The sequence below is a fragment of the Augochlora pura genome, chromosome 6 (genome assembly GCF_028453695.1).
Source record: "Augochlora pura isolate Apur16 chromosome 6, APUR_v2.2.1, whole genome shotgun sequence".
NCBI lineage: Eukaryota > Metazoa > Arthropoda > Insecta > Hymenoptera > Halictidae > Augochlora > Augochlora pura.
The window spans coordinates 11,196,514-11,209,899 of NC_135777.1; the positions used below are offsets into that span (position 1 = coordinate 11,196,514).

At 47.3% G+C, this 13,386-nt stretch overlaps 1 protein-coding gene across 1 annotated transcript; it reads left to right on the forward strand.

Moving 5' to 3' along the window:
- LOC144470935 (uncharacterized) lies at positions 1 to 10,755 on the forward strand. Its single transcript, XM_078182539.1, has 3 exons — positions 1 to 521; positions 8,406 to 9,069; positions 9,619 to 10,755. The coding sequence occupies exons 1-3, from the start codon at positions 503 to 505 to the stop codon at positions 10,109 to 10,111; spliced, it is 1,176 nt and encodes a 391-aa protein (XP_078038665.1). The 5' UTR covers positions 1 to 502; the 3' UTR covers positions 10,112 to 10,755.
- Positions 10,756 to 13,386: the final 2,631 nt, after the last annotated feature.

Consider the following 13,386-nt stretch of genomic DNA (forward strand, 5'->3'; position numbering starts at 1 on the left):
TTTCACCCTCGAGTGGCTCTCGTCGGCGCGCGTGAATGAACGGAGATCGCGTGGGTCCAGCTCCACGCTCATCATCATCGTTATCCTTTCTCAAGTATTCGGCAAGTTTTTCGTGATACCTTTGTGAGCTGTTTCGTTCCGGCTTCATGAAGATTCAGTTGGTGGTTGCAACGGATTCTTCCGCGTTGAGCCGGTTGGAGAACTCGCGAGCAAACTTCTAATCCTCGGTGATTGTGAACCAACGATCATGTCTGACACCGACGGAAAAATGTAAAGTTAGAGGATGCCGATACGCGAGAAAACTCGGTGGTGCCACGTGAGAACAGTGTAGGGGACACGGAGACCATCTCGGTTGGGATCTTAAGGATTCGTTGATCAGCCGGGTCCGAAGAAGAGTTTCCTGGATCTCTCGCATCGTTGAAGGGATTGAGCTTTTCGAGGTCCGCAGAGTTACGGAGGAAAACACTGCATGTAGCCGTCGGTTGCAAGCTCGTTCTTTCCGATGGATCCATTGGTGCTAGGTGAGCGATCTATCTGAAATCTGTAGTTAACACGTGATGTAAATGCTGTACCACAGTGATACCTAATTAGCGATTATGTAATGCGGCAGCAAACTCGTTGGCAATGATCATCGTGAGCGATTATAGTTCGAGCTCCGCACCGTCGAAGCGTACGTCGATCGATGATACTCCAAATATCCAATAAACGGAAGATTCGCGATCGTGAAACAAGTAGCGTGTACAATGATCGGCGCGACGTAGCGATCAAACAGTTCTGCGATTATCTCTAGTCTCGACAGTATTGGTCTCTTGTGTCCTGTCGGTTGCTCGGGGCGTCTTCTACGATGGAAGATTAAATCGTTGTCGTGCGCGGTGTATGTGTCAATCAACTTCGACCTAATTGAATTTATAATTAAATGAGACGCGGTGCCGCGGATGTATCTTGTGGCGCCGTCGGTCAGTTCCACTCAATAATTTCGCATGCCACGATAATAGGAAAGTTGAAGAATAGATTGGTGCAATATCAGCCGACACGGACCATCGGCGGGAACAGTGGCAAGAGGCAACGACGCTCGTTTTCTCGCAGTTTCTCGTTTCTAATTAACAGAAGCCACCGGTGGCCTTCAGCGCGAAGAACGCGCAATAAACATGCAATAAACCGTCTCATTAAAGTCTCTCCGGCGTGTAACGCGTCGATTTCCTGTTTTGAATATTCAATGAACGCCGGTAATCCTTTTGCGTTCCATGACAGCTCTTGTGCAGACTCGAAGGTTAATCTGTGGGATAAAAACAGTTAGGAAAACTGGACGTCTGTCGGACGAGATATACCTATGCACGGGCACCAGCTCCCATACATAGAAAATCTACTGCACTCACATTTCTTCGGCAACCTTTGGCCCCGCTGGGTCCCTTATCGCCCAGCTTTACATCTTCTTTTTTCTTCAAACTCTCGACAAGACGGTGCTAACGTACGAGGCTCGTCGATACCGAATGATCGTCGTCTAATAATTATGTTAGCTACACGAATATCGAAACCGACTGGTCCAACGAGACTGTTCCACGGCTCTTTGCCGATGAGAATGTTTGTTCGCGAGATCTATGTGCCGGACACTGGTCCACGTCCAACCGGCAAGGTATTTATACTCTTCCCGAAAGTATCGGGACACCGATACTTCCGAATGTTACCGATGGACAGTCGTCTTTATCGAACTGCAACCCTTGCCACGTCCACTTATTGGTGAACGTGATCTTAAGTCAAAGTTTCCTCTCCGAGAAAATGTGACATTGGTCTTCTCGGCCTGTCTTGATCACGAAAGACCCACGATTTTCGGACAGCTTCCCTCAGCCTGCACAAAAAAGAAACACGTTATTGTTAATTGAGAAATAATGGTGTGCGAAAATCGACAGTGCCGAGGCGAGTCCGTATCATGACCTACATTTTGGTAACGCGATCATTAATCACGAAGATGTGCCACGTTTGTTGTGACGCGTGAAACGTTGCCGATGACCCAGATCTAACGTCATCCCAGGGGTAATCTCGGTGGCTTTGTCGCGCTTAATCGGACGACGGACACGCGTCGCCGGCGGATTATTCGAAATTGAGCGGTTGTTGGAATATTGAAGAGAAGAGAAAAATGAAGAAAAAAAAGAACGCGAGCCTTGAACCCGCGACAGCAGATTATCTGTCGAGAAATTCGGAACGACCCGTTATCGTCCGAATAAAACAGACGGTCGAACTCTGTACAAGCTTAATCGTTCGGAAGCGAGAGGAGGTCCGATTGAACTTTTGCGGAACGACGAATACCGCCTGAAAATAACGTCCCGAGGTTTAAAACGCGTCTCAGTTTTATCGGTTTCTCGCGTTCGGTCTCCCGTCCACTTCTTTTATTCCCCTCCGATGACGTTGACAATCCCTCGAAGTCATTGACACCAATACAGCCTTAACCGCGTACGGTTCAAGACCTTGATATGTGAATGCGATACATTGGAAACGTACACACCGAGATAAACTCGACCGATCGTACTCCTCCAGCGGGAGATACGCTGGACAATAAAAATTTGTCACGACACATTGTAACGAACCGATTAACTTTTTAGCTTTGCTGTTTTTGCATTATTTTGCACAATTCGGACTAGAAACGCGGCGATAATAAGTCCGACGAAAACTGTAAAATGGCGGAGGGTCACCGCCTCTCGTATCTCAGAACCTTAAAAGATGGCAACTATGCATTTGCAATTGTGTTGCTCGTTTCCGTTTATTACCGTTTATTACCGTTTCTTTCGTCGCGTCGGTTTAAGTAAAAAATCCGATTGCCCGTCGGTTAGAGGATCCAGATCGACGGAACGATGTTGACAGTAGCGGAGAACGCGGAGTTACAGATTCATTAGCGTTCAATTAGTAGCGTTTGTTCCAGTTAAACAAGGAAGCCAGCTTTTAAAGGGTCCGGTTGACAAAGGACTCCGCAAATAGTTGCATTAGCTTCTGGAGTTAGCTCTCGAGGTACCTCCGCGCTACGAGCCGTCCGTCCGCCGCTCCTCTTCGCAACGTTTCCAACATCCTGAAACTTTAAAAGGGTCCGGGACAACTTGTTTTCGCTAATTTTGTTAATCCCTTGGAACGCCTAGTAATTCTATCTTCTCTTTAAATAAATTTAAAAGCTACTAATTACCAATTCCGGTAATGTTATTACAAATATTTCAGAAAGGTTCTCCGACGTCTTCGAAGTAGTTGACAGTAGGAGGATGCTAAAATTGTTTTTGGATGTTATACAACGTCTGGTTGCACGCACGATGTGTTGTTGATGCTGACGATAATCCAAGCGTGATGAATCTTATCCAACATCATGTATATATCTTCGGAAAGAAAAATATTTGATGTCGTACGAAATATTTGTTGCGATATAAAGTATTCGATCGAAAAGCCGTGGTATCTATAGTATGTTCGGCGCGGGTATTATTCTCGTAAATAATATTTAGAAATCGGTAGAATCGCGCGAGATCGTGCGGTATCGCGTGACAAAAGTTGGCTGCGGATCGTGGCAGAGTGGAACGTATCGCATGGACTATTTCGTCTGCAGGCAACGATCTTACGGTAAGACGGCTCCGAGATGTATTGTCGACAAGTTATTACTTGCACGATTTGGTGGTAGAGTTCTGCATACCTGTCCCGTGACTGGTGAACCTGGCGGCCCGCCATCGGAATGCGTTTTAATCACACATCCCAAAAACTCGGCATTTACCGTTGGCTCATAAAGAGAAACGACCCAAGCCACAAGTGTCCAAAACAACGAGTTCCACGCTTCGATTGCGATCCGAAGTTCGTTCTTTCCAGAGCAAGTTGCGAACTCGCGGAGAATTATGGGATCTACGGTGTCGTCACATCGTCGCAGCGGCGTTTGATTCTCTTCGGGGTGGACGGGAAATGTGGACAGCAAAATCCATTCTATTATTACTGTTCCTGTTCGAATCGACTTCTGCTTTTGATTTTCGCCCCTTCGCGTGACGCGGGCACAGTCGTTCGCCGGATCGAAGGCGAAAAGAAAAAGAACAGAGCACACTTACGATGCTGCGAGTTTTTTGTTCGTCGATCGGATATATTTCGGTCCCACTGTCATCACGTATTCCAGATGTGAGCGAGCTCGTGCGCACGGACGTGCACACATACGTGCGAGATAAATTCTGCACGGATGTATTTTAGGTGCACGAAGAAAGGTACGTCCTTTCCCGCCTTTCTGTCCGCGGGGTTATGAAAAACGGTGAAAGAATTAGGCAGCCGGGCTGGTGAAAGCTACATTTTACAACTTTCGCGCAAATCGTTCTCGCTCCTTCCCTCGACAAGCAAACAACAATTGTACATCGAGTAAACATTGCGAGCGGGAAACAACGTGAAAAACATACATACAGACACGGAGAAGTAGAATCGATTGCACCGAAGGCTCGCAGACGTGTCTGCAAAGTGGCGAAGTTACGATGAAATTGAACGAGGTCAGACGGTTATCGTGAAAAATGTAGCGCGATTAGCGGATAATTAATTTCCTCTTGCGTCAAGTTGCATAAATTTCGCTGCTATAAATACATCCTTCGGAGATCTAACGAAAAAGTCAGACGTCCATTCTTTCCACGATATCTTCGAAGCGGCAGCAATTTCTCCGGAGCCGTATAAGGAAATATTAATTACGGGCTAGCGCGTATTGTCCGAGCACGCGAAAATAAAACCGATATCACAATCGCGGTCTGCTTCGGCTGTGACCGATTTTACCCGCGAACGTTCAAAAATCGTGACCGGTTGCCAAGAAACCTTTTCTACGTAAGATAACGTTTGGCCGGAGCCCAGGTTTATGATGCTACTGGAAATAATGATGAGGCCTGACAGGACTATTTCTAAGGCATGGATACACGTGGCGCAAATCTATAACAGAACCTCTTGCTATCGATACCTCTTTCCGTAGATGTTCGTGTAACCGATGGCTGTACGCAGCAAAACTTATTATTTTTCCGAAAAGTACTTTAAAAAATTAAGGTAGAGCTACTCTGCATACTTGTCCGCTTGCCGCTCGTTAATGTCGGCAACCAGATCGTTCCCGGAATCGTTTAACTTTTTCGTCCCTGTTCGTTCACGTTCGCGCCCGGGAATTAAGAATCTTTAATTTCTGACGCGCTGCCGTTGCTGCCACCGCGACAAACTAATCACTGACATGTGCGCGGTGCCGCGGAAATTAAATTAAAGATCCGTTTCTATAGGAGCAGGCAGACCGACAAAGGGGACTTTGCCCAAGGGGCCGATAATTAGCGAGTGAGAATGGTAGACAAACACTGGTCGCGTTCGGGACATCTACGTAAGTGAAACACGTGTTTTCGAGGGTGACACTGACATCCATCACTCGTTCCGTGCACGCCCACGTCTCGGACGATGCCTCGTCGTTCACTCTTCTACTTATATATCCGGGGACCTTTTCGCTCATCTTTTTGCTCGCGACGATTTGTTCTGCCCCTTGCATCGGTACCGTTTTCGCGGATTTCCGATTACCAAATTGGTTGGCTCCGTGTCGATCTAGGGCGGTTAAGGTAAAAATTCGTGACACGGTTTCACGCTTAAACTAATAAAAACGCGTAGAATTATTCTCTTTGCGTTCCAGTCATTATCATTTTGGAGCATTTATTCGGTCTAAATTGAAACGGCAGAAGTTGTTCTAGACTGGAAAGAAAAGAGTGAAACCATCGTCTTAAATTTCCGTGTTAAATCGTCGCGTGTGCAGAGTTCTCAAAGCGAACGCGATGCATCCCGTTGCGAAATGTCCCCGTCATAAAGTGCACTAAATGTCTCGCAACGTCACGGCCGAACGTTATCAATTACCGTCACGGTAAAATTACCGCTATCAATCTGGATCGCGAGCGATGCGTCGACTCCCACTATTTCGTAAGCATAATTCACCGTCTGTGACGGGCTCCGGCCATCGTTGCACAATGAGGCTGCTGTTGATCCGCTCGGAAACCGGGGTTCTTCCTCTTTTCCCTTTCGTTTCGCCAGGACCCGGTCTCGGATTTCCCGGTGGATCCCGTGAATCGGGGAGGAATAAATCGTCGCGGGAAGATCGAGTGAGTGCATAGATCTGCGGATCGTCGCGTGGAACAGCATTTCATGCACGCACACGCGTGAACATCGTCGTGCACGCAATATTATTAGACTTTTTCTCGGGGCGCACGGTGATGAATGGCCAAGATCAAAGGGTCCGACCCGTGTAGTCATTTTACACGCGTGTAATACACGTACTTAAGACGAGGAGAGCGACCGTTGCTTGTGTGTGTGTGTGCGTGTCCCGTCTTCCCGCACATGCTACGCATAAGGAGGATCCTTCCCGAGACATCGGAACTTTTACTTTCCGCTAATTCGTCCTCGGCTCCCAATCATCCCGACAATTTTCTGCCTGCAAATTTGGTTCTTAAGATGAGATGACATCGAGCACCGAAACATTTCATTCCCCAGCTAGCCGGGTAATCTTTCAATTCTAAATACTTAATAGCATGTACCATTGGAATTAATTCGTTTCCCTCCGATAGCAGCTTAATCTTTATCGTTCTTCTTGCGTCTCTTGAATAAACTCTATCTACTCCATGATTCGGAAAAGTCAGGGTAGGTTATTGCTGTCGCTTATTGCCTAACTCCTATCGAATTTCCAAAAGTCTAAGGTATTGTACTTGAAAGACTAATAGCGGGCCATGTTGCAAAAGAGACTCGAGAGCATCGCGCTATATTTCGTAGATACTGAACCAACCAGTTGGCTCTCTACCGACTCGTCCATCCTTCTCGTAAGCTCCAACGGTGCTGACAGAAACATCGTGCTCCTGGAAAATTCGTCGCACTTATAAATCTATCAGACGAACGGTTTATCCCCTCATTAATTGCTCACCTCTGAACAAGCCGGCTGTATAAACCACAAGGCTTGTCTTCAGTGTAACGATCGCTACTCCCTCGCGATCGAACGATCGTTCGCAAAAAGACGGGGCCTTTAATGTAATGCGGCTCATTAAGTCCAGATCGTTTGAGTTTAACGGGCCACATCGGGGTCGTTCCACGAATCTGCGGTTCGCTCGGGAAGCCGTTCGCCTATCCTCGTTCCCGGAAAATCTGATCGGACCTTGGATCAAGCCCGCTGGATCATTCGCTGGCCTCGGGGTTGTCTGAAAACTATGCCTGTTTGCAGAGCGCGCAAAGATAGTCGTGATAAGGTCTTCCCCTTCGCCTCGAAATTCGACGATACGAGGCGAAGGGATCGTGATTAACAATTCGCAGAGACGCGCAGAAACACGGTGAAAAAATTGGTGGACGGTGGGTGCTGGCAAAAACGCGTCTCTAAGGCGGCGTCGTGCGTCGCAGCGTCGACGAAACTCTTGTTCCAGGAATCGCAGGGCCCTTCCTTTTTTTCTTTGCTGCTCTTTTTCTCTGCAGTACTTCCACCGGCTCGCACGGTGTGCAGAAAGAGAGCCGAAGGGGGAGCGTGGGGAACCCACATAAATTTCGTGTGCGCGGCGTTCCTTTCGCGGCCGGAAGAACAGTTCTCTCTCTTAGGGTAACACAGATCCATGCGCCTCTGATCTCGCAATTTTGAACAATTTCATCGAGAGAAAAGAAATGCATCGTTATTATGACGGTGTCAAACAGTTCTAACTATATTTAGGGGGATAGAATAAATCGGGTACAGCTCACAGAGACGGTCACGAATGTTCGAACACCGCGACATTGTAACACCCTATTTTAAGTGGCCTTATATCACGAAACACGGAAGAAACACGCCAATTGGCCCGACAATTTGTTTAGCGGATAATTGAAAGGTGGGACGCGTAGGTGGGCTCCCTGCAGCTTCGTGCTTTCCTCGGGGAGAGGTCGAAAGTAACTCGTTCCGCTTGTCTCCCGGTTAAAGATAGCCGATCTTATTATGTTCGTAACGAGTTGTTATGTTCAGTTACTCGCGTGTACGGAATCTCGGCTGGTTTGGAATGTTGTTAGGGGCAATTGCTAGGGCATCGCTTCGCTAATTAAGGGTTGCTACACGCCGGTCGGGCACGCAGCATTCCACTACCAAGTACATCTGCGTCTCGTTAAAGCGGACTCCGGGCACCAGGTGTACATTACCGTTGCCGCATTTCGACAACTCACCGAATCGATATTACTCGGCCCCCTTCGCATTTTGACCGCCCGAACGATCTTATAATCGAAACCGCGCTGCTCTTTTTGCGCGGCGGAAAGAGAAATTGAAACTCGAATGGATTGAGACCCACCCTCGCAATCAGACGCAATAATAAAACTGTTCAAAGGCTGCTGAGTCATCGGCAAAGCCAAATCTTTAACAACGTCTTTGGTAGCCATTCCTTAACTTAAGGGTGGTGTTTTTTCTGTTTTGGGAACAGAGAGCAATGCGTCCGACTTGGGCGGTGATCAGCACCAGCAGCAGCAGCAACAGCAACAGCAGCAATCGCAGCATCAGCAACAACAGCAGCAACAGCAGCAGCAGTACGGCGAGGTGAACCAGTTGGGGGGTGTGTTCGTGAATGGTCGACCCTTGCCGAATGCGGTCAGATTGCGAATAGTGGAGCTTGCACAGCTGGGCATCAGGCCGTGCGACATCTCGCGGCAGCTGCGGGTCAGTCATGGTTGTGTCAGCAAGATCTTGGCCCGTTACCACGAGACTGGCAGCATACTGCCGGGTGCAATCGGTGGTAGCAAGCCCCGGGTGACCACCCCGAAGGTAGTTCAGTACATCAAGCAGTTGAAACTCAAGGACCCAGGGATCTTCGCCTGGGAGATCAGGGACCGTCTGCTTTCTGACGGTGTCTGCGACAAGTATAACGTGCCCTCGGTGAGCAGCATTTCCAGGATATTGAGGAACAAGGTTGGCGCGGCGACCGCGATCCATCATCATCCCCATCATCCAGCACATCATCACCATCATCATCATTTATACGCAGCCGCAGCTGCCGCGGGGGCTGCGCTTTGCCCTGTCCCTTATCCACCGACGCCTTATCACGCGACGCCACCGCCGGTTACGCATCATCATCATCATCACCACCACCAAGGTTGGTAGCTCGATATTGCTCCTTTATTCGCGTCGCAAAGTGGCGAACATCCTCTCTGATCGGGACCATAAGTTCCTCAGATAATCATTCATACGCGTGGCGTTTAATGTTAATTAATCAATAGAGAGATGTTCGAATTTTTGGAGCTCACTTTCGGACTGTAAGCGTTGATTTTCGCCACTACGCGCCAGTTTCGAGCAACGAGTTTGCGTGGATCGGCAAACTTGTTGCTTGAAATGCCAAGCTACCGTCGCGCAACCGGAGCCGGGAATTGCGCGAAAAGACTGGGAATAGCATCTAGTTAGTATTGCGCGAATGATATCCGTTGCTGAAAGAAAACTTGGTTGGCCATCTCTGTTGGTTCGCGATGCGGTACTGAAAGCTCAGTTCGACGACAGCGCGAGTTGACGTGTGCGTGCGTTCAGTTTTAGCAGCGAGCTCGCGGGATATCAGGCAACAGTCGCGTCTCTTTCTTCCATCCTGATACGCTGATTTACGAATGTCGAAACAACAACACACGTTCCTACCAATTCGGTACCGGTGCGTTTCCAGTTGGACCAACGACGCCGAGTAAGCTGTCTCCTTCGTCACCCTTGTCGCCGACTTCTATCCATGGTGGTCATCAGCCGACCACCACGGGCAGCCTTCAATGGCCTAGTCCTCACACGGTCCACGACATTCTCGCAACCGGCTGCAATCTGACCAACTCGCCGTCCTCTTCGTCGCCGACGTCGCCCCTCTGCGTCTCGGTCAACAACAACCATCACCACCATCACGGTCATCACCATCATCAGAGTAACGAGAACGTTGCCAGTAACAACAATAACAATAACAACGAGGAGGAGAGTTACCATCATCCGCATCATCATCACCATCATCATCAGCAGTATTATGCATCCGCTCTCTACCATCATCATCATCACCACCATCTCGCGGACACCATGGCGCCCGTGGTGACCACCTCGTCGGTCCTCGCCGTCCAGTCCATCATAATGCAGTCTTCCACGGCGAGTAGTCAGCCTGCTAGTCCCTGTAATTGAGGCAACTCGATTAGAAGAGAGAACAATTTGAAAAGTGTAATCGAAAGTTTTCTCTGTACATTGCGACGAAAAAATTTGCAGTACCGCGAGTGGCATGTGTGCAACGCCGGACCATTGACCATGAAAACGAAGAGCAATGAGCAGAATCGTTTCGAGTGACTGTAAAGCCGACAATCGGAGAACGTTCTAGTTATCGGTGTCTCGAACGATGAACTGTATCATCACCAGTATTATATGTTTTTTGATCGTCGTTTGCCATTGATTAAACGCCAAGAGTGCCTTTTGCGAGTGTCATAAAAAAAAACTACTTTACGCTATGTATGTTGTAATTGATCGTATGCGAGGAAACAGTGGTGCAAGCATTGTCTGTTCAAACCTTTCGAAAAGGTTTCCACGCTGTTCACGGTTTTTCACCCTTTCCGCGTATCTTTAATGTTTCCTCGATATTTGCATGAATTTTACGAGATAATTGTTATGAGTGCGTTGCGTGTTCTCCAGGGAAAGAGAAACTGTGATTGACGCGAACGACCGTAAAGGAACCATGTATATCGATGTTATCCGAGCGATGAACGAGTACCGATCGCTTCACGATTACGTAACTGTAATCCTATGTCATGCTTTTTTTATGAAATGTAATATTTGGAATTGGGAAATATATATTTTCCATCAAGTTAACCGTCAAAGCGTACCATTCACTCCTTCGACCTGACAGCGGCCAGCTAATTCACCATCTGTCTGGAACGGACGTCAGGTGAGTCGATCAAGTTTGTATCGAGCGTAGCTGCAATTAATAGCATAAATTTAATAAAGGATTAGCATCAAATTGCATCGAAACGACCGAAGAATTAAATGCTAACGACGCGTCTCGGAACGTCTCTAGCTCGCGCTCTGCCGCCACTATAATTAAACCGAAATTTTTCCGAGCCTGACATTAATCTGTTTCCTAGCTCACGGCTCAGTTGGCACGGTGAAGAGCTCGAGAATACAGTGGTGCTTTAGATTCCTCGTAATTCCGGTATTTACATCTTGGCTGGCCACGTTACAATTTTCAGTACAGTTCTTTAGGGCTGCGGATAAACCGAATGGCTCTATAAAAATGGCACTATCCTTTCGTCAGCGGGAAGTCGCAGTTCGTTTGAAACGGTGGCATGAAAGACCCTGGGGTATCGCGAATCAAAGTCGTCCGCTGTCTTTTCGAGAACCCGATGAAGACCACGATAATCCCCAATAGTTGCAGTCGGGATCAATCTCTTGCTACGATCTGTTTAATTGCCGAGACTTCCGCGACCCAAGAGGGATGTTTCATCGAGATTTAGTTGTCCGTGTCCTCGGATTGAGTTCACGACTCCACGATCGATCGATACGCACAGACTGCATATTCATTTTAATCAGCGGCTTCGAAACGATTGATGCAACAGATAAGAAACGTGACTGAACGTTGCGAGTTCTCAAAGACGATATTGCAGGCACCATATTTTTTTTACCGGATGCAAGTGTTCTATTTAACAAGCAGCGTACCTCCTATTTCCTAACAAACCAGCTGTGGTTAACTAATTCACATATCAAGTGGGTTTTCTCGCTTTCAGACACGTTTCCCTCCAATAATTCGTTGACTTGTAAGATGCCCGCGTAACAACCGATACAGCGTGCTGCGTGATTGATGCTTCCATTTCGAGTAATCGAAACCCCTTCTGCGTAATCGATGATAATGCGCGTGCAACGTTTAATGAACTGCGATATCGTTCTTAGTGCGTTCGCGATTGCTACGAAATTAATCTCGCCCTCTCTCTTGTTTTTCCAGCGAAACGATGCTTTACGAAAAACAACGCAGTTCAGCGTGTAAGTTCGTGGTAAAGTACACGTCACGCGTACCGTTAGGCGCTAGATAATGGACGAAATTTTCATCGTTCATCAAAGTATCCGTTAATCAATCCACCGTTGTTGCGGAAACTGTAGGGCGCGGTTCGCTGTTCAATGCGAAAACTCGAGGAAGAGAGGAGTTTCCCTTTACGCGCGCGCAATCCAAGTTATAAAAGCAAATGGCTTGGGACTGTCCAATCAGCGTCGATCGAGCGTGAAATCCCTCCTCTTGGACGAAATTAGACACCCACTCGACGTTCCCATCTTCACGGATCTCGACCACAATAACCAATGATAGTTTTTCTAATGGATCTCTCGGAACTCCTTCGGCATTTAATTCTTGGACAATAATACCGTGGCCTATCTTAAACCAATCTTGGTAGAGATAATCTATTTCTTCAGCTTCCGATTTTTATTATTCTTAAAGTAAGCTCCTTATCATTTGTATAAATATTCTTGAAATTTTCGACTGCAGACTTTTTTGAAAATGTTTAAAATAAATTTAGTGCCATCGAGAAGCCGCTTTTTCTGGAGTGACGCGACGGTTTTTTTAAAAAAAAGAACGCTTTTAGCTTGTGACGTTCACGAGCTGTTTCCGCGTAAAAGCTTCTCGGCTGTCGGTCCAGCTTTCGACATGTAGGCGCGATCATGTTTTTCTCTTGACGTTTAGGAGTGCATAACATAATGAGGACCGTTGCGGCGTGACGGGCCGTCCCTTTGAAATACGAATATTCCCTTTTTACTCTGCGGTGAGATAGCCCGCCCCGCAGCTCTATTACTCTAGTCAAAGGAGCGACTGAACCTGCCGCAGGAGCTACTTCTTTGGAAATTGTTCAGTGTCGGCTTTCTCCGGTCTCATTAACCTAACCCTCTTATTAACCAAATGGAAAAGCTATTGGGATTTTCCTCTCCCCAAAGACTACAGTTTCATAGTGTTAGACTATATCCTGGTGGAACGACAATATTGTGATAGCAGACTATCTTCATTGAATTAAAGTTTCAGCAGCCTTTTACAGTTTTTGCAAGCAGGTTCCTTAAGAAATAAAATAAAATAAAAATTGGAGGAACTGTTTTGAATTTAACACCTTCGAGGTGGTTCAGCCCATTAAAACGGCATATCCCGTTTTCTAGAGATAAGTAAGTATAGCCGGTATATAAAGGTGTCTGGTCGCTCTGGTGTCTAGAGGCAACCCCCCTAAAATATGGCGATTTCAAGCGGGTAGCATACGGTGTTTCGGCATGCAGGCCTTGCGAACTCCGTCGCGCTCGATTACAAGCTCCGCCACGACCAACATACGCTAATAAATTAACGGATAAATAAACCCGACGAAGAAAGGGACAGTTCCTGCACGTATTTGGCTCGCTTAGAATAGAATAGAATGTATTAGAAGTGTACGCGCGATTAATGGGCCGAG

Bases quoted from the DNA above. Each gene is read 5' to 3' on its own strand.
- LOC144470935 (XM_078182539.1), top strand. The intron at 9,070-9,618 runs AGGTTGGTAGCT...TACCGGTGCGTT, and splicing joins CATCATCATCACCACCACCA to TCCAGTTGGACCAACGACGC.